The sequence below is a fragment of the Desmodus rotundus genome, chromosome 9 (genome assembly GCF_022682495.2).
Source record: "Desmodus rotundus isolate HL8 chromosome 9, HLdesRot8A.1, whole genome shotgun sequence".
NCBI lineage: Eukaryota > Metazoa > Chordata > Mammalia > Chiroptera > Phyllostomidae > Desmodus > Desmodus rotundus.
Window position 1 is genome coordinate 64,915,280 of NC_071395.1, and position 26,907 is coordinate 64,942,186.

Genomic DNA, 26,907 nt, shown 5'->3' on the forward strand with positions numbered 1-26,907 from the left:
CAACTGTGGAATAATAAAGCCATCCATCCCAGCCCCGCCTTCGGGGACAGCGACGCTGGTGGGAATGACAGCTCTTAGGGAGCAACAACAGCTCCACGCGACAAACCACAAAGCTTTCACTCTTAAGCCAATAGCGGCTCTGGGTTCCCGTCCCAGCCAGTTTTCCCCTCAGTCTTCCATCAGCACGCGCAAGGGACCGCACAGCTGGCCCGGATCTCTGGTCGCCCCGCCCACTTTCTCGCCCCGCCCCAGTCTTTCTTAGCGACCCTCCGTGCAGTGCCCAGATCTGCACTTCCTGGGCCTCTAGGTCCATGCATCGAGGAGTCGCCCCGCCCACACGCTCGCCCCGCCCACACGCTCGCCCCGCCCCCGTAATGCTCCTCCCGCGAGGCGCCTAGAAGCGGAAGTGGGAACGAGCTAGGGTGTACTTTGACTCCACCTGGCCTGACGTGGCGCCCGGAAGTGGGTCTGGCGCAGGGCCGCGATGGTGCCGCAGGTGAGGGGCTGTGGCGCGGCGTGACGGCGGCGGTCCGTGGGAGCTCGCCGTGGAAAGTGGTGGGGCACGAGTGGCGCATCCCGGGGCTGTTGTGTCGGCGTCCGGGCTTGCGGCCGGAGTCAGAGGAGGAACGGGGTGGGCGGAGGGCAGAGGGCCGTTGTCCCGGGGATGTGGCTGGGTGCCCCGAAGCCTCTGGTGGACCGTGTCCCAGATTGTGCTTGGGGAGAACAGATCCCGGTGTGGAAAAGCGCGTTGTCAACCCGCGCGGAGCGCCGGTCGTTTCGGTGCCCGCGCGCAGAGGCGCCCTCGCGGGAGGTCTCGGTGGTCTTCTCAGCTGTCCGGGGACGGGCGAGTGTGGGGTGGCAGCCTGATCTCGGCGGGTGCGTTGCTATCCTGTAGTAATGGGAGGCTCCGCCGGGGCCTTGCTTTCAAGTTTAAGTCGCCAAACTGATCTTGAATTGATGGTGGTTAATGGATTTAATTACAGTCCACAACTTGACCACCAGAGACTAGTATGAATAATTAAATACTCTCTTTCTATTTAAAAACATACTGTAAAGTGCACTTTCACTTAGATTACCATCGGTGTTTTTTCACCCTTGGTGGAGGGATTGCTATGGCCCAGGCCCTGCTGTTACTGAGGTCCCCTGTTAGAAACACAGCGGCCACTTTTCTGTTTTCCTCTTGTGGCCTCCTTTTCATGGGCTCACCACCTTCCCTGACTCCGACGCTCCTGTGTTTCTGTTATCAGGACCACTCTAATTACATCACTGGGGCCACCTGCATGGCCTCCATCTCAATATCCTTAATTTAATCACTTCTGCGAAATGTGTTCTGCCGAGTAAATGTACATATTAACAGGGTCCAGGGATTAGAACTCGGGCTTCTTTGGGGGAGTGAGAAGACGCATGATCGGGCCTACCGCAGCAGTGGGTGCCCTGAGAAAGGTCGTAGAGGTGGGCAGGGCCGGGTCTGGACAGGAGTGGAGTCTGGTGCGTGGGGACAGGAGTCTGTTTTTCAGCCAAAGTGCGTGGGTTTTAAACGGGTTTGGCAGGACCGACTCTGAAAGGTCACCTTGGCTGCGGGATAGAGATGGCACTCGTTCAGTCAAGAGCAGCATCCAGTAGAGCTCAATCTCGGCTGCACATCATCATCATCTAGAGGGCTCTGAAATATCCTGATGCCCAGACCACACATCTGAACTTTGGGGTGGGACCCAGGTATCAGGTTTTTAAATTTTTTATTTATTTTTAATGCACCCTGTGTAATTACAGCCTGTAGCCGAGGTTGAGAACCACTAATCTCATAGATCTGAATTCATTTTACCTTTCTAGCTTTAGCTCCTACCTCACTTTTTCCACTGTTCTCTTACTCTGTGGGCTCCTTGGCCTTTCCCTATACATATGTGTGTATTATCGCTTCTGTACCTTTGAAAATGTACCTAATCGAGGGACTAGAATGAGCAGGAGACTTGTTCTGTTGAGGCCCAGCGGATAAACTGTCCTGCAGGAAGTTTCTCCAGAGCCTCTTTCCTGAGCTCCCATTTGCACGTAAGTTTCTCCTGGCACTGTTCCCAGTCTGCCACATACTACAGGGGATCGCCTCCTCTGTGTTCCTTATGCTTCAACAAATACTGCACTGCCAGGCCTGGCACTCTGCTAGACACGAGGGCCCCTCCGGTAGCTTAGCGTCTGGACAGAGGTAAGAGTAGGCTTGCAGGAAGGATGTCCTGAGATAATTGTTCAAATGGCAATTTGTTCAAGTGCTGTGGGAACAGGGGAAATGGTATGCCTGGGGGTTTCAGGGAAACTTTCTCTGCTAATTCAGTATTTGAGTTGAAATTTAAAAGATGACTTGGTGTTTTGCCTAAAGGTGAGCCGTGTAGGGGGTGGGGAAGGGAAGAGATTTCTGGGCAGAGAAAACATGAAAGGCAGGAGGAGGGGAGAGCATTGAGTTTTCAGAACATACAGTAACTATCGCTGTACTGTCCAGTGGGAGGGAGTGTCAGAAGGTGAGTAGGGGGATCACATCAGGAGATCTATGCTGTGTGTGAAGGAGTTAAGTTTTATCCTGTACATGTAGGGGCACCATAGAAAAATTGGGGCAGGGAGTGATGTGGTATTATTTCCATGTTGGGAGGTTTACTCAGTGGATAATGAGAGGCTGGAGTAGAGCTGAGCATGCAACTAAAAATGGAAGCAGGGAGGCTGCTGACTGGCTGGCACCAGTAAAGGTATAAATAGCAGATATCTTGTGGTTGAGGCTGAAAGTCAATTACATTGAGTTGAAATGTGAACCATCCTTAGGAGCCTAAAGTTGTGAAAGGAAGGAACACTATAGGAAGGAAAGTAGAAGTTAGCCCTGGCTGGTGTGGCTCAGTGGATTGAGTGCCAGCCTGTGAACCAAAGGGTTGTTGGTTCAATTCCCAGTCAGGGCACGTGCCTGGGTTGTGGGCCAGGTCCCCAGTAGGGGGTGCTCTAGAGGCAACCACACATTGCTGTTTCTCTCCCTCTGTCCCTCCCTTCCCATCTGTCTAAAAACAAAATAAATAAAATCTTAAAAAAAAAAAAGTAGAAGGTAGAAGGAGAGATTCAAGGTTAGGGTTTCTTAAAATGTTTTTTGTGCTGTAAAGCAGTGGACCCCAACCTTCAGGGACTGGTTTCAGGGAAGGTGGGCAGGTGGGATTTGCTCTGCTTTAGGCCCTGTTCCTAACAGACTAGTACTGGTTTGCAGCCTGGTGGTTGGGGACCCCTGCTACAAGGGACCCCTGAAGAAGTTTACATGCTAATTAGAAAGATCCAGTGGAAACCTTTGAAGATACAAGAAAGTGTAAATAAAATTGATGGAACAAGCCCCCAAGGAGGCAGGAAAAGAAGTGATTCTGAACACAAGTAGATGATTTTGCTTTGGAGAAAAAGAGAAAGAGTTGTGAGAAGGGGTCAGGGAAACAAGAATGCAAGTCAGATGATTCTGTGAAGGAGCCAAAAATACTTACTTTATCCCCCACAGCCTCAGTGGTCTCTGACTTTGCAGGAGCATCCTCTACACACTGGTGGTTTTCTCACAGGGCTCAACAGCTTGGGTGGGGATGGAGACAGTAGATACTTGGATTACCACCTGGGGGTTTGGCCAGATGATTTGGATGGGGGTGAAGGAACTGCGCATGCCCTTTTCCTAGATTGTGAATTCCAGATGGCTTTGACCATAGCATAATCTTGTTCTGACTAGCGTGCTGCCTTGCATGCAGTCAGCATGTGCATACGGAATTCATTTTGCTTCATGGCTATTTCATTTTCTTGTTAGGATAGTAATGATGACACTGAAGATGTTGCACTGTTTGATGCAGAAGAGGAAGCAGCTGCTAGACCCAGAAAATCTAAAATCAGGTATGAAGATAACTTCTAAGAGTGGTGTTTGTGTCCAGTGCTGTTCTGCCTGTAGACTGGTGCCAGCTGATGGGATTTAGGGCAGAGTGGTTGTGAAGTACTTGTGAATGTTGTATATCACTAGTATGATATTAGATCTGAGACAAAAATGGCATTTCAGATTTTCTTTGGGAATAACTGGCATATGGAATTTTACTCAACACTAAATTTTCAAATCTGCAAATCCAATTAAGTAAACACTAGTGTGTTCATTCTAGCTACTGTGCACTAAGAATGCACCATTTCTTTAGATGGTTTCTGTAGATGCATTATGACGTTTTGATTTATTGTGCAAATTTCAAAATTGCATCTTTTATATAAACCGACATGAAAATATCAAGGCAAACATTTCTATTTCAAATTTAGTTCTCTCTAAAGAAGTTCACTTAATGAAATCAAGTTCTACCTAAACCTTGAAAATGAGAGATGCCAGTCACAAAAGATTACATATTGTACAATTTCATTTATGTGAAATGTCCAGAATAGGCAAATCTATAGAGACAAAAGGTACATTTATGGTTGCCTAGGGCTGGAGAAGGGATGGGATTGGAATAAATGGGGAGGGACTACCAGTGGGTATGGGTTCCCGTTGGGGTAATGAAAGAGTTCTGAAGGGGACTGTGGTGATGCTTACACAGTCTGTGAATACATAAAACACTGTTGAGTCATATACCTTAAATAGGTGAATTGTATGGTATATGCATTATATCACAGTAGAGCTGTTAAAAAAACAACTCTTCATGATGGTCACTTTGTCTTAAGGCCTGAAGTGGTTTCTGAGGGCCTAGAAATTCTTTTGTCATGATTTTTGGACATAGGAAAATAGGATTCAATCCTGTGAGTATGATTACCATATTTCTCCAAGCTTGGTTAAGTTTCTTCTTATATATTTTGTGAAAGTTTATATTCAATGAGGTGTTAACATCATGTTTCCATATGTGTAAACAGCCATAGTGTATTGGCTGTGACAGCAGGGCTTGGTCAAATAATGGGACTTACGAAAAAAGAGAAGTATGTGGTTTGCTTCTTCCTTAAGTTATCTTTTATTTTGACCAAACTGCATGGTTATGCTACAGCTGAAGCATTTTTCATCTACATCCGCAGTGCCTGTCTAAGTGTAATTGCATTTCTTTTTTTATGTTTTGGTTTTCAGACATCCAGTGGCATCATTTTTCCATTTATTCTTTCGAGTCAGTGCAATTGTGGTCTATCTTCTCTGTGAATTGTTGAGCAGCAGCTTTATTGCCTGTATGGTGACAATTATCTTGTTGTTGTCATGTGACTTTTGGGCTGTCAAGGTAGGTTTGATTATTTTTATTTAAAACCATTTAATACGATGAGATTAAATGTCATATAAACAGTAAAAAAAAAAAAAAAAACAACAACAAAACCCCCGGAAATTTAGCATTTTGGATTTGCATTAAATTATCTTCTTGTTAAAGTGCCAGCTATATCAGATCACATGTAGGTTATTCTGTTGACTCGTGTGTGCCTTTTGTCAGCCTACGTCAGCTTTAAAATTAAACAAATAAATATGACCTCAGCTGCAGACCCTACATACAGCGTCTAGTCCAGTTCTCTGGTTTTGCTTCAGGGTCACCTCCAGCCGTGCCCTATATGATTTCTAGAAAGACCCCAGGATGGTTTGCTCACTAATACTTCAGGAGTACCCATCATTTTGTGAAGGATGTAGGGCAGTTTTTCTTAACCGGGGCCAGTTTTGCACCCTGGACACATGCCAATGTCTGAAGACATTTTTGGTTATCACAACTGAGGTGGGGGAAGTGTGCTATTTGAAACATCTAGTGGGTAGAGGCCAGCGATGCTTCTAAACATCTTAATATGCACAGACCGGATAGCTCCCCACAACAAAGAATTATGTAGCCCACAATGTCAGCAGTGCTGAAGTTGAGAAACCCTGTTGTAGAGGATAGAGAGGAGTGTAAGAAGTGGTTTCAAAATCAAGGGCGATGTGTGGAGGGATGGATGGGTACATGGATGGATGGATATGTGATGTAGTAACTCTTAAAATATTAACTGTGAACCCTCTGTGTTCACTGTAAAACTAGACTTACCTACATGTTTGGAAATTTTCATAGCAAAATGGTAGGGGAAAAATCAAAGAAAAAAAAAGCAAAAGCTAATTTTGGAATTTCAGAGACATGTATATTGATTCAAAGACCAGTAAGATGTTGCAAGTTTGTTCACACCCACCAACCCAGCCCTTTTAGGTCTTTTGATTCCTACAGATAACAGAAGTGATTGGCTTGCTGGCAGCTGGTTTCCATAGGCCACAAAATGCTGAGAATGAAAATTACAGAAGTCTGTTTTCTTTAGGCTTTTCTTTTGCATAGCCTTCTTTGGCTTGTTTTTCTTTGAATTTCTTCTGTTGCTTTATACTCTAAAGTGTTTACTGTATCCTGGTCACAATCTTGTCTTTGAGGAATGTTCTTTTTTGTTGTTCATGTAATTTCTGTTTAGCCACATGGCCTTTACTCAGTTCTTCCTGGTAATTTCCAAGTTCTTAAAATTAAATACTTCTGGGTTTAGGGTTTTAAAAAATGTGGCCAAAAAGTATATTTTCTGATAAGCTGCTTGTTTGTTTGTTTTTAATGATGGCTTAAAAAATGTCACCCTTTTATCTGTGGCAAAATTACTTACAGATATCCAAACCAGTGCTATGTGGAGCACATAGTCAGGATGGGGAAATCGTTAAATGAACTTGGGAAGGGGGTAGGCAGGGATCCAAACCTAGTTAGAACATAGATGTGTCACAATTATTATAAATCTCAGTATAGTTGTCAAAAGAAGAGATAGAATCATTAAAAAATAAAATAGATAAAAAGATAAAATTATTAAAAAATTTTTAAAATTTTAAATGTTAATGCCCATACGTTGCTATTGTTACATTACTTTGACGGAGTAAAAATGTTAAATAATGGTTTTCAAATTTTAATGATAGCTCTTAGTAAAATTTAAAATAAGTTATGTATCTTATTGGAGAAGATAAGAGTAACTAAAACATACTTTATAAAGCAAGAGAATGAAAGAAAGCGCATGTCAAGGAAGCTTAAGTATCACAAGGCATAGTACAAGGTGATTGATGGAAGTGGTAGCAAATTAGTTACAACAATAAATGTAATTTGATTAAACTCTATTTAAAGATAAGAATTTTAAGATTGGGTCAAAAATCAAAGTCCAACAAAAAAGTTCTAGCTAAAATCATGACATTATAAAAAGTGTAAAAGGCAAAGATAACATCAGACCAATTGAAACAAAAAGAGACTTGGCGTTAGAATATTACCATTAGACAAAGTAGAAATGGGAGTAAGATAGCATTCAATGGAAAAAAGGTTATTTTATGAATCACAGTGAGGCTCATTCACAGAATCACATTATGTCAAACTCTGTGTAGTAAAAAACTTAGGAACACTAGAAGAAGACAGAGGGAACATTATGGTAGGGGTCTGACAAGCCACTGTCTCCGATTGATCAAAGCAACCAAAAATAAATAAGGTCTAAAGGATGTGAGTGAAATAACAAGGTCGATTTAATAGCAGTATTTGAAACTTTTTATGTGCAAGGATAATTTAATGGCAAGAGTTCAGTTCCTGTGCAACATTTGTAGAAATTAATTGTCACTACAAAGAAAATTGAAATATATTGCTCAAAGCAGCTACATTTTCTAGGCAGGTGCAACAAAACTAGTAGCAAAAACTGGAATTTTAAAAAGAGCCAACCTGCTAAATATCTTGGCCTAAAAAGAAAACAAAAAGTATAAATAATAGATTATACGTAAAGACACTTTAAAACTATAAATAATAGATTATGTATACCTAATGACAATGATCATCTACACATAAACTTTGGGAATGTGTATGAAGCTGAATTCAGAGGAAAAAAAAATAGATTAAAGGTTTTTATTATTAGACAGAGGTCCAGAATTTTTCAAATTAAACTTTGTTTTTACTTCTCACCTGAGGATGTATTTATTGATTTTAGAGAGAGAGGAAGGGGGAACAAGAGAGAGACATTGATTGGTTGCCTCCCATACAAGCCCTGACAGGGGACTGAACCCACAACCTAGGCATGTGCCCTGACCAGGGATTGAACCTGAAACCTTTTGGTGTATGGGAAGATGCTCCAGCCAACTGAGCCAAGCAGCCAGGGCAGGTCCAGAAGTTTTAAAAACAAAAGCAATCAGCTCAAGGAAAATGAATATTGATAAAAGTAGAAAGTAAAGAATTGGAAAATGGGAAAATGGAGGAAGAAATATTCTAAGAGTTTCAAATGTTATTTGAAAATGCCAATAAAATAGACCTCTGGCTGATCTTGGTCTTTGCCAGCTCTTCTCTTTTACTTAGCCTGTAAATGTTAGTACTTCTACAAAATGAATTACAATCTTTAAGGCTCCTCCTTTTCTCCTCTATTCTCTTCCTAAGCACTGTCATCCATGCTTATCTCTAAGCCAGGTTGACTCCCAGATCTGTATCTCTAGCCCAGGTTTGTCCTTGCTGTTCCAGACCTATCCATCTGTCTTGACATTTTTATTTGGTTTTCTTGGAGGCACCTCAAATTCAACATGTGTAAAATACTCCTTCTCATCTTCTAGCCTCCAAGATGCTGCTCTTCCACCAGGGTTCCCTTTGACAGGGCCTTGAATCAACTTTTTTTTTTTTTTTTTTTTACATGAGCAAACCAAAAATATATGAGTTGCGTTCTTCATACCCCATATGAAGTTAATCACCAAGTCCCACGAACCCATAGATTTTACTTTCTTCCTAACGGCTTCCATGCCTGCTTATCTACCTGGTGGATTGTTCTCATTCACACATTACCTCAACACAGTGATTCCTGATCTGTTTCTGTGCCATGGATTCCTTTGGTAGTCTTATGAAGCTATGAATAGTGTTTTTAAATACAGAAAAGAAAACACAGTATGATTAAATATCACTATGGAAGTCAAAGGAAGTCACTTATATTGAAATATAATGAAAACACTAAAAAGGCACATTTTCTAATTTAATGGTATGTACTTTATTTACGTACTAAATAGCAAGACCTAGTAATAGCAGGCCTAATTACTTTGAAAGCAATGATGAACATAAATAATATTTTGTGATATCTGCAACAAGGGTAGTACAATATGAAAAATATCTGGTTTTTATTGTGATAATACCTCAGGTACTGTTAATTCTACTGTGGTTAATTGTCTACATTCATAATTGAAAGATAAACTAAAGTTTAGCTGGAAGTTAGTGAAAATAAAGGTACAATTTTTCTCCATCCAAGTTCACAGAACCCCTGAACTCTATTAGTGGACACCAGTGATTAAAAATTTCTTGCATTATTGATTCCTGCCTATCCTTTAAATTTCATTCCCGGCGTTGATTCCTCAGAGACACTTTGCCTGACTAGGTCATTTTTCCCTGCTAGACTTGCGAAGCCCACTCTTCTCCCTCACAGTACTTAGCATGTTCAGTAATGGGACATATACACATTGGTTGACTGTCTCTCTTCCCCACAGCACTTAAATCTCCATAAGGATAGGAAATGTACCTGCTATCTCCATATTATTACATGCTCAATAAACATTTGTTGAGTAAATAAGCATTAGGAAAGCTATCAGAGTAATTTGTTATGTTAATAAGAGAACTTGGTACCTTTGAGGTACTGAGTAAAGGCCAGTACCCGTAACCATTGTCTTCCTCAGTCAAAAGCTCGCTCTTGATTCCTATAAGGGCACTAATCCCATTCATGAGGGCTCCACCCTCACGACCCCATCTAATCCTAATCACCCCCTAATACCACATGGTGGGGGGTAGAGTTTCAACATACAGAATTGGGGGGATGGACATAAACATTCAGTCCATAGCAACCATTTTTAGAGATATATAGTTACAAAATATACGTAGCTACAGTCAGGATATATAGGAAAGATAGGTCAGAGTGGCTAATGAGCGAGGGGTTTAGGAACATGTTAGGGAACAGGAGAAAGGACAGGAGCTCAGGAGGGGAAGAGGAGGGTAATGTTGATGAGGGTGTTTATGCTGTCGCCCCCACCCTGCTGGCCCTGCCATTGCCATTTTGTTTCATCTTTTGTCCAGGCCTGGTGTGTCATGGTATAAAATGGAATATTATGGAGGTGAAGCAGGTGCTATTTTGTTTATGAAAGGTCACACTGAGGTGTGACCTTATGGTAGATCTTTAAATAATGTTTTTAAAGCATGTGTATATTGATCTTTACTAGAATGTCACAGGTCGACTAATGGTTGGCCTGCGTTGGTGGAATCATATTGATGAAGATGGGAAAAGTCACTGGGTGTTCGAGTCCAGGAAGGTAGGCTCCTCCCTCTCCCTCCTTTGAGTGCCATTCAATAAATTAGGTGTAGATTATATTTGAATATTTATGGGTGAAGTATTTAAGATTAAAAGTACTATCCCAAACATTTGGCATGTCCACACTAAACCAGATGGCCCTCTAAAACTAATTATATTTTTCTGACCAGTTCAGATCAGAAACAGTGTGTGTATAGAAAGAATCCTCAGAGGGTGGATTTACACAGTGTGCTGAGCTTCCTGTTTGGGGCTGCTGTCTGAAAAAGGGTCTCTTTCTGATGCCCTCAGCTTTATGTTGCCTGGCCTGGAATAACTGCTTCTCATAGCATGCTCTGTCCTTGCTCCCGTGGTCCTTTTCCATTGTGGGCAGGAAACAGAGATGGAAGGACTGTAGCTGGACAGAAAATCTGAAGTGATCAGAGCAGTGTATTCTTTAACTTGGACCTTCAGGACTCTAAGGGGGCTCTGGTCTGTTTTGGATTGGCCCGCTTATCGATACTGAGCTTTGTTTCCCTGTGGAAATCAGTGTGGGTGGCAGAGGACAAAATTCTTGGAGACAATACCAGGGAAATGGCTTGCCTCCTGCTTGCAAGTGCCTTGACAGCATTTCTCACAAAGTAGCGGTATGTTCAGTGAACCCATGGTCCTTTGTATTGTAAAATCTGCCTAATAAACAACTCACCACTCTTTTAAATTTGTGGTTTTGCTAAGATACTCTGGTCATTGTCCACAATGGCTTAATTCCATTTTTTTTCTGGACCCTGACTTGACCTTTTAGGAGGACTGTAACCTTGATTTTCTTGACTTTCCCCTGAAAAAATATCATTTAAAGCTTTCCTATGAATGAACAGTATAAAAGCAAGAAAGATAGAATAGAAGCCTATCAGACTACCTTAAACTGTCTTCTCTGCCCTGAAACTACAAATTCTTGATTTAAAACAAAGTATATTAAAACCAGTTCCTAAAATTATAGTAGTGGTAGGTCTACTAACTGTTTTTTTTGGTGGTGGGCGTGGAGTTTCTAACTTAGGACTTGGGATGTCTGTGTTAATTTATTTGAATTTCAGGGTAAGATGTTTTTCATCAAAAATGTTAAACTTCATACTGATATCACAAAACATTGGTTATTAAATTCATGTTCTTTTATAGGCATCCTCTCAAGAGAATAAAACTGTTTCAGAGGCTGAATCGAGAATCTTTTGGTTAGGACTTGTTGCCTGCCCTGTGCTTTGGGTGATATTTGCCTTCAGTGCTCTGTTCTCCTTCAGAGTGAAGTGGTTGGTGAGTATCAGGGCAGAACTAGGGAATAATCCACTGAGATGTCTGAGGGCTAATCATAGTAAGCAGCTGTCTAAGCCAACTTTAGGGACCTGTGTTGAATGGGCAGCTTGATCGTGTATTTCCCAGTTTGATTTCTCAGTCCGCTTTAAGTATTGCTGAGCAGAGCTGTGTTAAAGACCTTGCTGCACCAGTTCTCCAGGTGCTCAGCATAATTTTAATTGAACCCACCTTGTAGAGAGATGACTGTATTTATCACATTATCCTGTTGGATGAGATGTTCAGTAAACTTCAAGCAAATGTGTTTAGCTTAATTTGGAACAAAATGGTCTTTTTGAAAATATTGCTTGGTCACCTGTTCTGGCTGTCCGTTACTTATATAGTAAATCTTGTCAAAACTTAGTGGCTTAAAACATCAACAGTCATTTTATGATCTCTCACAGTTTTTCTGATTGTTGAGCCTGGATGGTTATCTCCCTGGGTCCTCACATGGTCTTCCCTCTGTACATGTGTCTGTGTCCTCTTTTCCTCTACTTATAAGGACATCAGTCATATGGATTAGGGCCCACTCTGGTGGCCTCATCTTATTTTAATTACCTCTTTAAAGACCCATCTTTAAATGTAATCACCTTTGGGAATACTGGGGTTAGTACTTCAACATAAGCACTTTTTAGGGAACACATTCAGCCCATAACGACAACCTAGCCTCAGAAGTAGGTGCAGCACCACTTTGCCACCCACTCATATTCAAGGGAATGGGAATTAGGCTTTGCACCTTGATTGGTGGGAGGTGGAGATGTTAAAGAAGCTTCTAGAAGAGCATGTGGACCAGAAGATATTGTTGCTACCATCTTTGGAAAATGTAATCTGTTACTTGCCCCAGACTCTGAGTCTTGTTCTTTTAATAGTTAAGTTTGTCTCACGTAACTATTGATAGCAGATATAGTTTGGCCTTACTGATGTTTTTTTTCTTATTTTGTCTCTGTTTTGCTATATAGTTTCTCTTTTTCTTTGTATGTACATATACATAAATCTTTTATGCAGTTTGGAAGGTTTATTGTCTAATTTGAGTTTTTCTAATATTGATCTTAATTTCATGTTTGTATCATACAGTCTTTCATGAATTAGAAAGTGTGCTTCATGTCTGATTTCCGGCTGTGGTAAGGAGATGGTCAAGTTAACACTCACGGTTTCTTCCACCTTTCCTCCCTGCTTCCACCTTTGTATTTTTGTTGATTATACATTTGGCCCTTGAACAACATGGGAGTTAGGGGTGCTGACCCCCCCGAACAGTCGAAAATCTGTGTAAAACTTTTGACTTCCCCAAAGCTTGACTATGTAGTCTTACTTTAGTTATTTTAAGCAGTACACTTAAAAACCTGCTTATTGACTTAACAGACTCTGTTTAGAAAGGAAGTGAAATACTCTTAGGTTCTTTCTTCTGTTTCTTCCCTTTCTATCACCTGAGTTTTGTTTGTTCTAGTATTATTCTTGCTGTCAAGGTTTGTAACATTTACCTTTTGAACTATATTTCAGACTGTTTGTGCAGTTTTTGATTATAGTATTTTAAAATACATTGATTGAATCTTTTTTTTGGAACTTTTCCTTTTATCTCCTGGGTGGTTAGCTGCATTTCATTGCTGGGTGATTTTTTTAAAAAAACTTATAAGTGTTATTTTCCTTTGGCTCTGTCATGTTTAAGAATATGAGCCTATTGACTTTATTCCTGAATGACAATGTGGCTAGGTGAATATTCTGGGGTCACAGCTGCTTTTGTCATTTAGAAGACATTATTTCATTATTTTCTTATATCAAATTTTGCAGAGAAATCTGAGGCCAGGCTTACTTAATTTCCGTGTGAGTGAATCATTTTTCTCCTTGGACAAAGAATTTTTTTATTATTCTTAAAGTTTTAAAATATCATAACCCAGAATGCCTTTGTGTTTATCTTTCCAGATTGGTTTTTCTGGAAACTCTGTGCTCCTCTAATATGCAGGTGCAGATTTTGCTTTGAATCAGGAAAATTGTCTTCTGTTAAGTCTTTAAATTTATTTATGTTCTATTTTTTGGTTTTTCTGATTCTGAGGTACTGGTTATCTCTGTTGGATCATTTTTGTCTATTCTCATCTACCATCTTGAAGTGCTTTGAGCTCTCAGTTTTCTTCCCTTTATTCACTCAGCAAATATTTTTAAGAGTCTTCTATATGCCAGACCTGTTCTTGGCACTGGGAATATTGTCAGCAGATGGATAAGCAAGGTAACTGCTCTGGTAGGCCTTATGTTCTCGGGCAGGGTAATATGGAAACACAGTAAGTAAGGGAGCAGAGGCTCTTCGATAATGATACAAGATAAGAGTAGAGTGTGCAAGTAGAGAATAGAGTAGAGAATAGTGGGTTACTTTGGGTTGGCAAAGGCTTCTTTCTGTATGTCCTTAGCTCTGCCAGCTTCATTTTCTTCTCCTTCTGTTGTGTTATCTTACCTTCATTCTCTCTGAATTCTTATCTTCAGGTTCTTGCATAGGGCGAAGTATTTCCAAGAATGCTTTTTATTTTGGTGGACTGTATTTCTTTCAGAATAGATTCTTAACCTATCTCTTGCACACTGTGTTCTTTATTTTCACTTATTTGCTATCATGTTGCAAAGACGCCTTTCCCTTTGTCCCTCTCCATTTTGCACCTGCTTGCAGGCAGCTCTGCCTGGACCTTCTCTTTATGCTGGTTTAGTGTGGGTGATTTCCCCTGACTGCTGTCCCCTGTGTCAGAGATATCTGGGCTCCGCTGTGAGCTAGACTTCAGGGGCCTGAGGCATGGGCATGAGGAGGAGAACAGAGCTAGGCCTCTGGCCGCCTTTGCTGGCTTGCTTGGGTTTTGCCTCTTTTTATGAAGTGGAGTTCTCGTTTCCTGGTTGAGTGTGTGTTCTGTTCTGGGTCTGTTCTGCATTAGACCCTTTATGAGGCCCTGGAGCCTTAGCATCCATCTGGGAGAGGCAGCCCAGTCTCTTTCATGTTTTCATCCTTTATTTTTATTGTTGACTCTATTGCCGATGTCCCCATTTTCTTCCCCTTTGCCCCGCTTCTCCCAGCCCCAGCTCCACTTTCCCTCTGGCCATCACCACACTGTTGTCTCTCTCCATGGGTCATTCATATATATTTTTTTCTCTAATCCCTTCACCTTCTTTCATCCAGTCTCTCTCTCTCCCCTTCCCTCTGATAGCTGTTCCATGTAACCACACCTCTGTTTCTGTTTTGTCATTTAATTTTGTTCATTAGATTCCATAAATAAGTGAGATCATATGGTATTTGTCTTTCTCTGACTGGCTTATTTCACTTCTCATAACTCTTTCCCAGTCCATCCATGCTGTGGCAAACAGTAAGGATTTCTTTTTTATGACTGTGTCGTATTCCATTGTGTAAACACAGTGCAGCTTTTTTATCCACTCATCTACCGATGGGCACTTGGGCTGTTTCCACTTTTTGGTTATTGTAAATAATGCTGCTATGAACAAAGTGCATATATTTTTTTCGAATTGGTGTCTCTTCAATAAATGGTATTGGAAAAATTGGACAAATATATGCAGAAAAATGAAACTAGACCACCAACTTATACCACACACAAGAATAAACTCAAAATGGATAAGAGACCTAAGTGTAAGTCACCAAACCATAAAGATCCTACAAGAAAACATAGGTAGTAAAATCTCAGACGTTTGTGGGAGCATTAATTTTGCTGATAAGTCTCCCAGGGCAATGGAAATGAAGGAAAAAATGAACAGATGGGACTACCTCAGACTAAAAAAGCCCAGTTTTTCTTTAGCAGTGTTCCACTTCCCTAAACCCGAGCCAGCGAAGGCAATGAAAAAAGGAGTCTGGGCTCATGTTAAGACCACAGGGTGGGAAGGTGTCCTTACCCAGGCTCTTCACGAGTCTCTCCCACCCTCTGTTCTCTTCAGGTCTTCCACTTGATGACTGGTGGTCCTTCTGTGTTTTCCCTACCCCCCAAACACCGGGGCATCGAATGTCAAGCTGCTGTGATCTTCCTGCCTCAATTGGGGGGAAGGGGCTGCTGCTCTCATATCTGTTTCTGCATTTTCTTCTTAGGGTTATCTCTGTCATCTGGCCTTTTGCCTCTAAGTTGTTAGGGGTGGTGATTACTAGTAAAAATTTTTCTTTAAGCTTCTTTGGACAGTTAGGAGCTAAGTAGAGCAACACCAAGTTGGCCCTTTCTCTGACAGCCAGCCCATTTTTATATTTCTTGGTAGCAGCTTATTTGCCTTTTAAAAAGTTTGTTTGCTATTTATATATTAGGGGGAGGGAGATCTTGGTATCTGGCTTTACTACGCCATTGTAAACCAGAAGTCTGCTTGTTTTAACTTACAAATACATTTTCAGGTCCGTTGCCATTGGTTGACATCGGTGCCTCAGTGGTTCTCATACTCAGTCTGTGCACTCAGGGGCCCCAGCATGTTGGTGAAAACTTACCAGGAGTGTCCCAGTTTGAGAACCATGGGAAGTGGAAGGAAATTTATTTAAATAAAAACGTAGTTTTAAGTTTATTTAGGTAACTAGCAACTTTATATAATTCTAATGTGTTTATTTTTGTGAAACATACATTTAAAACAGAAAGTACAACTCTACATACTTCCTTTATTAAAGATTTGAACCTATTCCTTATTTAAAACATTTAAGTCCTCTCATGTGCTTAAAATCACCTGTACAGCTTGTTAAGGACAGTAAGTCTGGATTGGAAAAAGACGTTCTCTTCAGCTATCTCACTGTTTAAAGGTGTAAACGTTCCCTAGGTAATCCTTTCACTAGCAGATGAATTGATGACTTGTTTTTTTTCAAGAACATGTTGGCAAACTATGGCCTGCGGGCCAGATTCAGCCCAATGCAGGCTTTTGTACCTTTCCTCTGGAACAGCCTTGCCTGTTTGTTTGCATGTTGTCTGTCTGCTTGGGGCTAGAATGGCAGAGCTGAGTAGTTGCAACAGAGATTTTATGACCCACAAAGCCCAAAATGTTAGTGGTCTGGCCCTTTACAGCAGGGGTGTCAAACTCTTTTTCAGTGGGGCCACATCAGCCCAACTGGGCTGAATGTAACTTTAGGACTGTATAAATGTAACTACTCCTTAACTGTTAAGGAGTTGAAATTACATTGGAGCCTTTGAAGGCAACAGCCAGGCTGATGTGGCCCCCAGGGAAAATGAATTTGACTCCCCTGCTTTACAGGAAAACTTTGCCAGCCCGTTCTAGAGTGTTTAACCATGTGATCCCCTTACATTTCCCTAATTAACTTTATTTCTTTAATATTTAAGAATAGGCTTGAGTTTTTTATTCTCAATCCTGAATGATCTTAGTGGGGTCATCTGTAGGCTCCCCGATGTAGCCACCAGGAAACAGCAACGCTGCCAAAGTGCATTTCCTCCTCGTGCTCCAGCCCCCCACCCTATTGGTCCCTCTCTGTCTCTGAAGACAGACACACCTGCTGATGGCAGCCCTGAGGCACTGATTTGCTCTCCTGGGAGCCAGCTGAGACACACGTTAGCATAGAGCAGAGATTCACCTCTGCATGCACTTAGCTTACTGAATTTGATCTATTTCTTGACCATTCTTTTGTAATTAGTTGTTTAAGGAGTCATTAACATTTGAGCCTCTTTTCAGTCTCATTTACATTTTTTATATCTTTATACATGGGCCCATGGAAAATGGAGACAGAATGGTCCCCCCACTGCATTCCCGGAGTTGGCCTGGTGCCTTCATACAGCATATGTATTTAATAAGTATCTTGCTAGGTGGCTGATATAGTGCCTTGTGTAGAGTGTATGTTGGATCGGTCTCTTCTAGCAAGTGAAGCAGTCTTATTGGAGCAATGCCCCCATTGTAGAGTTTCCTTTTCTTTTTCCCATAACACTCTGCCTTGTCTCATTCATGGCATAGAGAAAGGTTAATCAAATTCAGGCCAGTACCCATTGACTGATTATTTTTCTCTTCCCCAGGCAGTGGTTACCATGGGTGTGGTGCTACAAGGTGCCAACCTATATGGCTACATCAGGTGCAAAGTCGGCAGCAGGAAGAATCTGACCAGCATGGCCACATCGTATCTGGGAAAGCAGTTCTTAAGACAGGTAAGTATTTTCCAGATGGGAGGGTGAGTTCGATGTGGTCGTGACTAATGCAGTGATTTCTAACTCATGTAGAGTTTCATTTTTATGAAATGCTTAAAGTTTTTTAAGGCACATATTTATTTAAGTATGAGATCATGATGATAAAGATACTTTGATTATTTTTGGAAGGCTTTTTAGGACATTCTAGAAATATATTGTCAGTGTCTTGAAAATATTTTAAAACCAGAGAGATAAACTATCATTGATAATAACTTATTTTTTAAAAAAGTATCTTAAGTTCAGTTGCTTTTCATTAATTGTAGTGGCTCTTAAAGTTTTGAAGAATGCTGTTGTATGGTTTTAGGGTTTGTATAGGAAGAATGAGTAGAAACAACATAAGATTAAAGATTGTTTTAAAGTACTCAGATTTTTTTTTTTTTTTTTTTTAGAACATTCAGGTCTTATTTACAGTTCCTTAACATTAGTATTTAAATCAGGGTTTTCAGTGGGATAAGCAGTAGTTGTTAAATCTCTTGGGAAAAATGATGATGTCTTGGTTTGCGTGTAGTAGGTTGGGCAAGCAGCGTTGTGCTGGACAGTGGTGCTCAGCCCTGAACGTGCTTTGGGTTCACCTAGGGGCTAAAACACAGATTGTTGGGTCATACCTCCAAGCTTCCTTGTTCCGTGAATCTGGGAGGGGCTCTAATAATTTTTATGTCCCTAGGAGGTGCTGATGCAGCTGGTCCAAGGACTGTGTTTAGAGAACTAAAGCCCTGAGAGGAAGTTTCTACTCAAGTGTATACAGCTAATAAGTGGTACAAAACTAGGGCTTAATTCAACTCTCCTCTCTTGAAGTCCATTGTTCTTTTCATTGTACTGTACAGTTTCTCTTGTATAAAGAAGTAGGAACAAGGAATATTCTTGTAGGGATGTGATTTTCCTCCCGAGGGTTTTTGCACGGTTCCAGCATACCTTCGCTGTGGTCCACCTTATGCTAATTGTCAAGTATGTGCTTCAGTGGGGTTTTTCCCTTGGGATTTCCAGCGTTTCGGAAGTGGGGTGGCCGTTGAATACATGTGAAACTGGATGATGAGCCTGACATAACATGTATAGGATTAGTAGGCTTACATGGCACCTGGTGATGCTCTGCTAAAATGACACTGGCTTGCTGGACATTTGGGTGGATCCATTGTTTTGCTTCTCTAACATATTTGTAATTTTTAACCTAATTGGGCCATTGAATGTAAGTTAATATAGTAGCTGGCTCTGCTTACAAATACAGAATATTTTCCTGGTGCTTTAAAGTCTGGTATGTTAAGTAAAATAGCTTTTTTTTTTTATTAAGGAGTTCTTACTCTTTTGCAGAATACTGGAGATGATCAGACCTCCTGAGGAGAGGGAAAGCCTATGTGTTCTGTTACATTGGGAACACTGAAGAGATTCTTCACTCTGAACATTTTAGAACTCAGTACATGTTGCAGAGAGGAGTATTGGGTTCGTTTGTTCATTTTAAAATTTACTTAAGAAAAAACAAAAAGTGATTTTCATATTAAATTTTTATTTCTAGCATTTGGGGTTTGAAAATATGATGTTGCTAGAGGCATTGCCGAAGTTGGGTCCATGGCGTGCATGTGTGCGCACAGCCATGCACTGTCTGTGTCCCGCACTTGGTGAACGTGCTTATGTTCGTGTCCGTACGTAATGAAGACCTTTGTGTTTTGATCCTAGAACATAGAAGGATGTTCCTAATCACGTTTCAAAACTCTAATGTGTTTATATATTGTTTCTGTAGATTATCTTCAGAAGAAAGTTTGTTTCCATGGTAAGAGTGAGTGCTTTGACTTATGTATAAGTTAGAAATAATTATTAATTGTACAACTTAATATATACTCATGATGAAATTTCTTATTCTAGGCATTCATAGGCAGATTAAAACCAAATTTGGGTCAGTGGTGTGAACTAGTTTGTAAAATTTTATTTATTTTTATTTAACAAGTCATGTGTTTTAGGCCCAATTCATGTAAATGAATCATCACAGTTTGTGTGTAAGGAATATCTAGAGACTGCGGCTGTTCTATTCATTTTGGGGGAAGGTAGGCAGACTTCACTTGGAACTTCCTGGAAGAGCTTCAGTGGTATTTGGCCAGATGAAATCTGTCTTTTACTACCAAAAGAGTATTATTCTTATGTCATAGTAAGAATAATCATTTAAATACCTGGCATAATAAATGCCTAAAAGACATTTTATTTTATGAATCTTTTTTTTTCTTGCTATAGTGGGGATATTGTAAATCATGCATTTGTAATAATATTTCTTAAAAAGCAATATATGTAACAGTCTAGAAATTGTTATAGAATCTGTAAATTCCCTTGTAGGTATACTTAATCTTTGCTGGAGTCTTAATCAACAGATTATTTTGTTAGTGTATTTATACATTGTTAAAAATTTGTAAAAGCTGTTTTGTGTAATTGGAGTGATAGCTTTGAAGGTGCATAACTTTATATTTGTATAAAACTCTACTGTTTACAAAGTACTTTGACACGTGTAATTTGATCCTTATGACAGACCTGTTTTGTGTGAGACCTGTTTATAGATGGTGAAATGGAACTTTAGGTGAGTGAGTGGCTTGCCCAAGGAAACACAGGTTACAGGAAGATCACTGGGGTATATTACTGTTTTTAGAGGAAATACTTGTCTCCTATGTCTTTTCATTCTTTCTTGAGATGTGTGAAAGAAACATTGATTGGTTGCCTCTCTCATGCTTCCAACCAGGGATCTGACTCAAAACCCGGGTGTGTGCCCTGACTGGGAATCGAACCAGCAACCTTTTGCTTTGCTGTATGATGCCCAACCAACTAAGCCACACCAGTCAGGGCTCCTTGGTAATTATTTCAATGAAATAAAACTTATGTCCACACAAAAACCTGCAGACGGATGTTTATGGCAGCTTTCCTCACAATTGCCCCAAACTGGAAGCAACCAAGATGTCCTACAGTAGGTGAATGAAGAAACTTTAGTCCATCCAGACAATGGGATATTACTTAGCACTAAAAAGAAATGAGCCATCAAGCCATGAAAAGATATGGAGGAACCTTAAATGTATATCAGTAAGTGAAAGAAGCCAATCTGAAAACGCTGCATATTTTATGATTTCAACTGTATGACATTCAGGAAAAGGCAAAACTGGAGACAGTAAAATTATCACTGGTTGCTAAGAATTGGGGTGGGGAGAAGAATGGAGCATAGAGGATTTTTAGGGCAGTGAAAGATTCTGTGTGATATTATAATATGGGTTTATGTCATTATACATTTGTCCAAATTCACAGAATGTACCCCACCAAGTGTGAACCCTAAGGCACAGCATAGACTTAGAGTGGTTATGATGTGTCACTGCAGGTTCGTTGATTGCAGCTCGTGTCGGGGGTGTTGATAACAGGGATGGCTGTGGATGTGTAGAGAGTGCTCGGGGAATCTTTGTATCTCCCTCTCAATTTCATTGTGAATCTAAAAGTAGTCTAAAAATAGTCTTAAAAAATAACAGAAGAGATTTCAGATCAATAGTCTATAATCTTTCACCTCAGGAAACTAGAAAAAGAAGAGAAAGTAAACCCAAAGGAAAGAAAAGGAAGGAACTGACTAGGAAAAAAAGACTAAAATGACTAAAATCAGCAATGAAAGAGGGGACATTGCCACTGAGAAAAAGCAGTCCTTACTAAATGAATACTTTTGTGAAGTGAATGGTTGTCCCAATTGAATATAAAGCATTTTATACCTATTTTGTGGTGTTAACATTGTCATATAAACATTCAAACATTGTGCTTTCTCCAAAAAGGTTTTTATGTGGCTTGTTTCATCCTCACAACCTTCCTAGAAAGCAGGAGGTGTTGCATGGAGGAAGATGTGGTCTTGAAGAACTTGTGTTTGAGGATCCAGTTCTGCATCCTGGTTTTGACTTTGAACACGCTACTCATCCTACTTTTACAAATGAGGCAGTAAGCTGAAAGTCATAAGTAACATTACCTACCCTTTAGTGTGTGTGCAGGGGAGGGTTCCCTAAGGATTAAATGAGATAGATAAGCCACATAAATATTCAGCATAGTCTCAAACACATGGCAAGCACTCAGTAATGGTAACTCATTCAGAAAGCAAAATAGAATTGCTTAGCTGGTTAAAGGTAGGGCCATCAGAAAATCTAACCCCTAGTTAAGTGGCTTCTCTAATTTAGATTCACTTCCAATCTATGACATGGAGAATTCAAAGAGAACAAAGCAGTCAGTCACAGGAAAGAACGTGGATTCTTTTTTATTTCACTTAGGACGAGTTATAGATCATAAGATTATGAGCTGGCAACTTGCTGTAACATTCATTTATAGTTTATTTTATATTTGATACACATCCTGTCATGTTCTTCAGATTGTTGAAACTCAGCTATGCTATGGAATCTTCATATTTGTAACTTGCACATCGTCCACTAGATGGCAGCACACCAACATAAAATGTAAATGAACAGCTACCTTGCTGCACCTTACTTGATCTAATAGGGAATGATGGTTTTATCGTTTTCCTGGAAAATTAGCCTTCAAGTAGTGTGTGAGGACTAAATCCATGTTTCCTGTTGTGCAATTAATTAGAATAAGTGCTGATGAATGAACAGATGCTGAATGAATAAGTACACTAATATATTTAGTACCCACAATGTGCCGGACACTGAGATAGGTACTACAGACACAGAGATGCAGGAACTGTGATACATGCCAGCCTTCCTCATACTGCCAAACACACCCATCCCTTTGAACAACTGAGAATGCTGAGGATTAAAGGGCCAGTAGCTCTCCCAGGGTCATACCCCTAGAGAGAGTCGAAGCCAGGACTTGTCAATCAATGGAGGGCATGACGGAGGGAGAAGATGACTTTGAATTTAAGATATGTTGGGTTTGAAACCAATGGTCACAGCCAAGTATCAGAGTGGGATGGAAACCTACTTTAGCATTGGGAAAAGTTATACATTTGACAGGCATTTCTGTAGAGCAAATTTGAAACAGTAACAATGTATGGAGCTGTCTGTGGCAAAAGTGTCCAAGAGCAAATAGCTGAAGTGCAAGGAGCAAGGTGATGGGCAGAGGGCGAAGGGTGCCTGCACTGGAGGAAGACCTGAGTGTAAATCATGGCTTCATACTTACCGGCTGTGTTAAGTATCTTGGCCAAGATACTTAACCCTTTGGCCCTTTGCAATAACCCTATGAGGGACATTCATCTTCATTTACAGATGGGGAAACGGAGGCTTTGAGAGTATAGGAACTGACCCAAGGTCATGGCGAATCTAGTACAAGATAGCTCCAAGATTCTGACTTGGGCTTACACTGCCAAGCACCCACACTACCTAGAAATTCCTCGTGTGTCTGTGAGTCTCCTTGTATCATTTGGGGTTCTTGAGAGAAACAGAACTGGCAGGAGAGAGAAATATGCATTTACATCCTTGAAATATATCTCTATAAAAATATCTGTATACCTAGCATGTACACAAACAAACACAACGAGATTTATATCAAGGAATGGACCTGTGCAATTGTGGGAGCTGGCAAGCACTGTTCAGTCGGGCAGAACCACAGGCTGGCACACTTGGGCAGGCACTTGAGCATCCTGCCATCTCCAGGCCACCTTTCTTTTTCCTCAGGGAATCCATTTTGCTTGAGTCTTTTAACTAATTGCGTTAGACCCACCCACTTTACCTAAGGCAATCACTTAGTTAAGGCAACAGTTGAAGGTGTTAACCACATGCACAAAGTACCTGCACAGCAACATGTAGGTAACCAGGTAACCGAAGAAATAACTGGGTACTGTAGCCTAACCGAGTGGACACACAAAACTACCTACCACACTCCTGCAGCTGTCTGTAAGCTTTGGGACAGCCGGAAGCCAAGCTCTCTGGTTTGCCTTTCTGTTCCCAGTGCCTAGCCCGATGCTGGGCACCAAGTGGCACTCTGATCATTTATTGAGTGTAAGTGAATGTATGCATCCTGCTGTCAGCTGTAAACCTGAGCCAGGCTGTAGACTCTGTGTTCCAGAATCACACATTAGTTCTCTGGGGCCCCTGCATGGAGCGGCGGGAGGTGACGGTGAAGCAGCTGATGGTCGCTGCCAGCTGGGGCCGTGTGCAGGGGCTGCCACCACCAGGAGCTGAGGAGGGGTCCTTATAGGGCACTGTGCCATGAGCTTGCTGTCTTCTTTTTTTTGGTTTCTGTTGGCACCTATTTCTAGCTCCTGAGGCTATTTGCAACTTTGTCTCTTGTGGTGAAGCACAAAGGTTTTCAAGTTGAGGTTAGGTATGGGGGCATACCCTTGGATCTGTGAGTGCCTGTGGCCACTGAAAGACCAGCCCTGTGAACATCCTTCTGAGACCCAGCAACCCTTCTGAGAAAAGACAGAGACTGGACAGTGGACCCCCAGATGGTGATAACATCGATCAAGAATTAGGCCATGAATGCCCTCCCTTTGGGAGCCTTGAGCATCTGATCTTACATCTCCCTCCACCTTAAAGAGGGTGGCGTCACCTCCTACTTGGGGAGGATTGAAAAACATCTTGGAATGCCTGCTTATCTTTTTTCCTCCTTTCTCTAGGATTACATCATGCTGCCTTCTAGAATTCTGTCTTTCACCTCCTTCCTTAGATTTCTCTATAGGAATAGTCTGGCAACAACCAAACACTCATCTTGATACCCTATACCCAGGGCGGAGGTGGACTTGTAGGAGATGCAGAAAGACTTGTACAGATCTCGAAGACCTGCTTAACAAAGCAGGACTGGGGAGGTAGAATTCTTGCTAGGACTGACCTGTATGCCCTCCCTCATCCACAATTCCTAAATTGAGACCCTAACCCCAATGTGACTGTATTGGGAGATAAGGCTTTTAGGAGGTAATTAAAGTTAAGTGAAGTCATAAGGGTGAGGTCCTAATCTTAAAGGATTGGTGGCATTATCAAAACAAAAAGAGAGGGGTCTTTCTTTCCAAGTGCACACAGGAAAGAAAGGCCACGTGAGGACACAGAGAAGGTGGCTGTCTGCAGGCCAAGGAGAGAGCTGTCGTCAGGAGCTGAACCAGCTGGCACTCTGAGCTGGGACTTCCAGGTTCCAGAACTGTGAGAAATTCTGTTGTTTAAGCCCCACAGTCTGTGGTATTCTGTAAGGGCTGCCCAAGCTAATATAGTACTAATCATAATGAATCGTGATATTTTAAAGCTTGTCTACTAGCGGATGTAAAATGTGACAGAGAAGCATAACAGAAGGAAGAATTAATTTCATAAAGTCATTTTTGCTTCCAGGAGGAAAATAGGGAAAGGGCATCCTAAGTCAAAGGAACTGCTTATGCAAAGGGGTGGACAGTAGCACGCACACACACACACACACACACACACACACACACACACCCGTGCCAGTGTGTCCGGCTGCCCTCTGCAGTGTTTTGTCATGTATATGAGACATCTTTTGAATGGTCTGGATACTTATCCTTTGTGACACCTGTGAAAATACCTTCTTCGGGTTTACAACTTCAACTTCGTTTAGGGGATTTTTGGGTTTATACAAGTTTGTTTTTTCTTAATATAGTCAAATTTGCCCCTTTTATGACTTGACTTTTCAGTATTCATCTGAAACACTCATTCCTTAAGCAGTGCATAATGAACTCTACATTTTCTTTTAAAATGATAAAATGATGCACTTTAACTTTTTAAATAATCCAGACTTTATTTTGGCATTTCGTGTGAAATGGAGAATGTCATTTTACCTTTTCCCACTTAGGTGGCCAGTTATCTCAGCACCTTGTACTGAGTGGTTCAGATTTTTCTCACTGATTTGTAATGCCACTTCTGTCAGATACCAAGTTTCCACATGTATGAGTCTATTTTTCTCATTTATTTAGAAGGGTGCTTTGTGTATTCTGATACTATTCCTTTGCCATTGATATTTGTTGTAAATGTTGTGTCTCAGTTTGAAATTCTGAGGAACAGACGTTTTAAAATTATAAGGTTGAAATTAATCAGTTTTTCATAGTTTCTGTTTTTATGTATTATACTTGGGAATTCCTTTGTGACACAAAGGATATAAAGATACTCTCCTAAAAGTTTCATAGCTTTGCCTTTTACATTTATGTCTTTAAGCCTTTAAGATGAACTATTATGTATGGTGTAAGGTAGAGAGCGGTAGTACATTGTATGATTTACCCACAATTCTTCCTTTGCTGCCTGCCCTCGTCTTGGCTTATTGTGGGCAGGGTATCCTTCACTTCCCCGCTGTCTTTGAACAAAGCCATGTGACTTACTTTGGTGAATGGAACATGAGCAGAGGCAACGTATGCCCCACCCAACGAGAAACTTTAAATGTGCTGTGTTGTGTAGCTGACCCTGTTGGATCCTTTACCTGCATGAGAGGTGCATGTCCCAGGTGGCCACTGCTCCTTCGGCCTGGTTCAGAGGATGAGAGATACGTGGAACAGACCTGAATCTGAACTGACATATGCTGTAGCTGACTCCAGACGTGTGTGAGACATGGGGGGTGCTTGTTGTACAGCATCACTGCATCCACGTGGCCAACCAACACATGATCTATTATTTTCAACATGGATAACCAACACTGCTATGTCCATCCTTTCCACAATGATCTCTAGTACAAACTCCATCATTTGTTATGTTTCTCTGTGTATGTAGGTCTGTTTCTGGGTTCTTTTTTCAGTTTCATTTCTTTATTTGAGTATCCCTGTACCAAGACCACACTACATTAATACAGATTTACACATAATAATTACTAAACTTGTAAGGAACACTCCTCTGAACTGTTCTTATTCTTTTTCTTTTTTCTTATTCTTTCTTTTTTTTTAATCCTATAAGAACATGCTTCCATTGATTTTTAGAGAGAGAAAAGGAGAGAGACATGGATGTGAGTGGTTGCCTCCCACATGTGCCCCAACCAGGGGTCAAACCCAAAATCTAGGCACGTGTCCTGACACTGCGACCCACAGAGCCACGTGGCCAGGGCGGTTCTTAGTGTTTAGGAATATTATGGGTTTTTTTTTTTTTTGCCTTCTTTTAAATAAATTTCAGAGTCAACTGGTTACATACCAAGAACCCTATTGAGATTTTAATGTAGACTGAAGGTACATACCAATTGGGAGAATTCTCATCTTTGTAACATTGAGTCTTCTGACCCACGAACATTGTGTATCTCTATTTCTTCATTTCTCTCAATAAAGTTTTTATAATTTTCTCCATAAAAAGCT

General features: G+C 41.0%; 1 protein-coding gene across 2 annotated transcripts; it reads left to right on the plus strand.

The window, feature by feature from the left end:
• The first annotated feature begins 372 nt into the window (after positions 1–372).
• TVP23C (trans-golgi network vesicle protein 23 homolog C) lies at positions 373–21,471 on the plus strand. 2 transcript variants are annotated; one of them, XM_024564688.4, is made up of 7 exons: positions 373–496; positions 3,800–3,882; positions 5,075–5,219; positions 10,172–10,261; positions 11,410–11,541; positions 17,532–17,660; positions 19,005–21,471. In XM_024564688.4, exons 1-7 carry the CDS (start codon positions 485–487, stop codon positions 19,029–19,031), a joined length of 618 nt encoding a protein of 205 aa, XP_024420456.2. In that variant the 5' UTR covers positions 373–484; the 3' UTR covers positions 19,032–21,471. The 2 variants fall into 2 exon arrangements, with proteins under 2 accessions (XP_024420456.2, XP_045054913.1); XM_045198978.3 differs by lacking the exon at positions 373–496 and adding an exon at positions 1,231–1,716.
• The last annotated feature ends 5,436 nt before the right edge of the window (positions 21,472–26,907 follow it).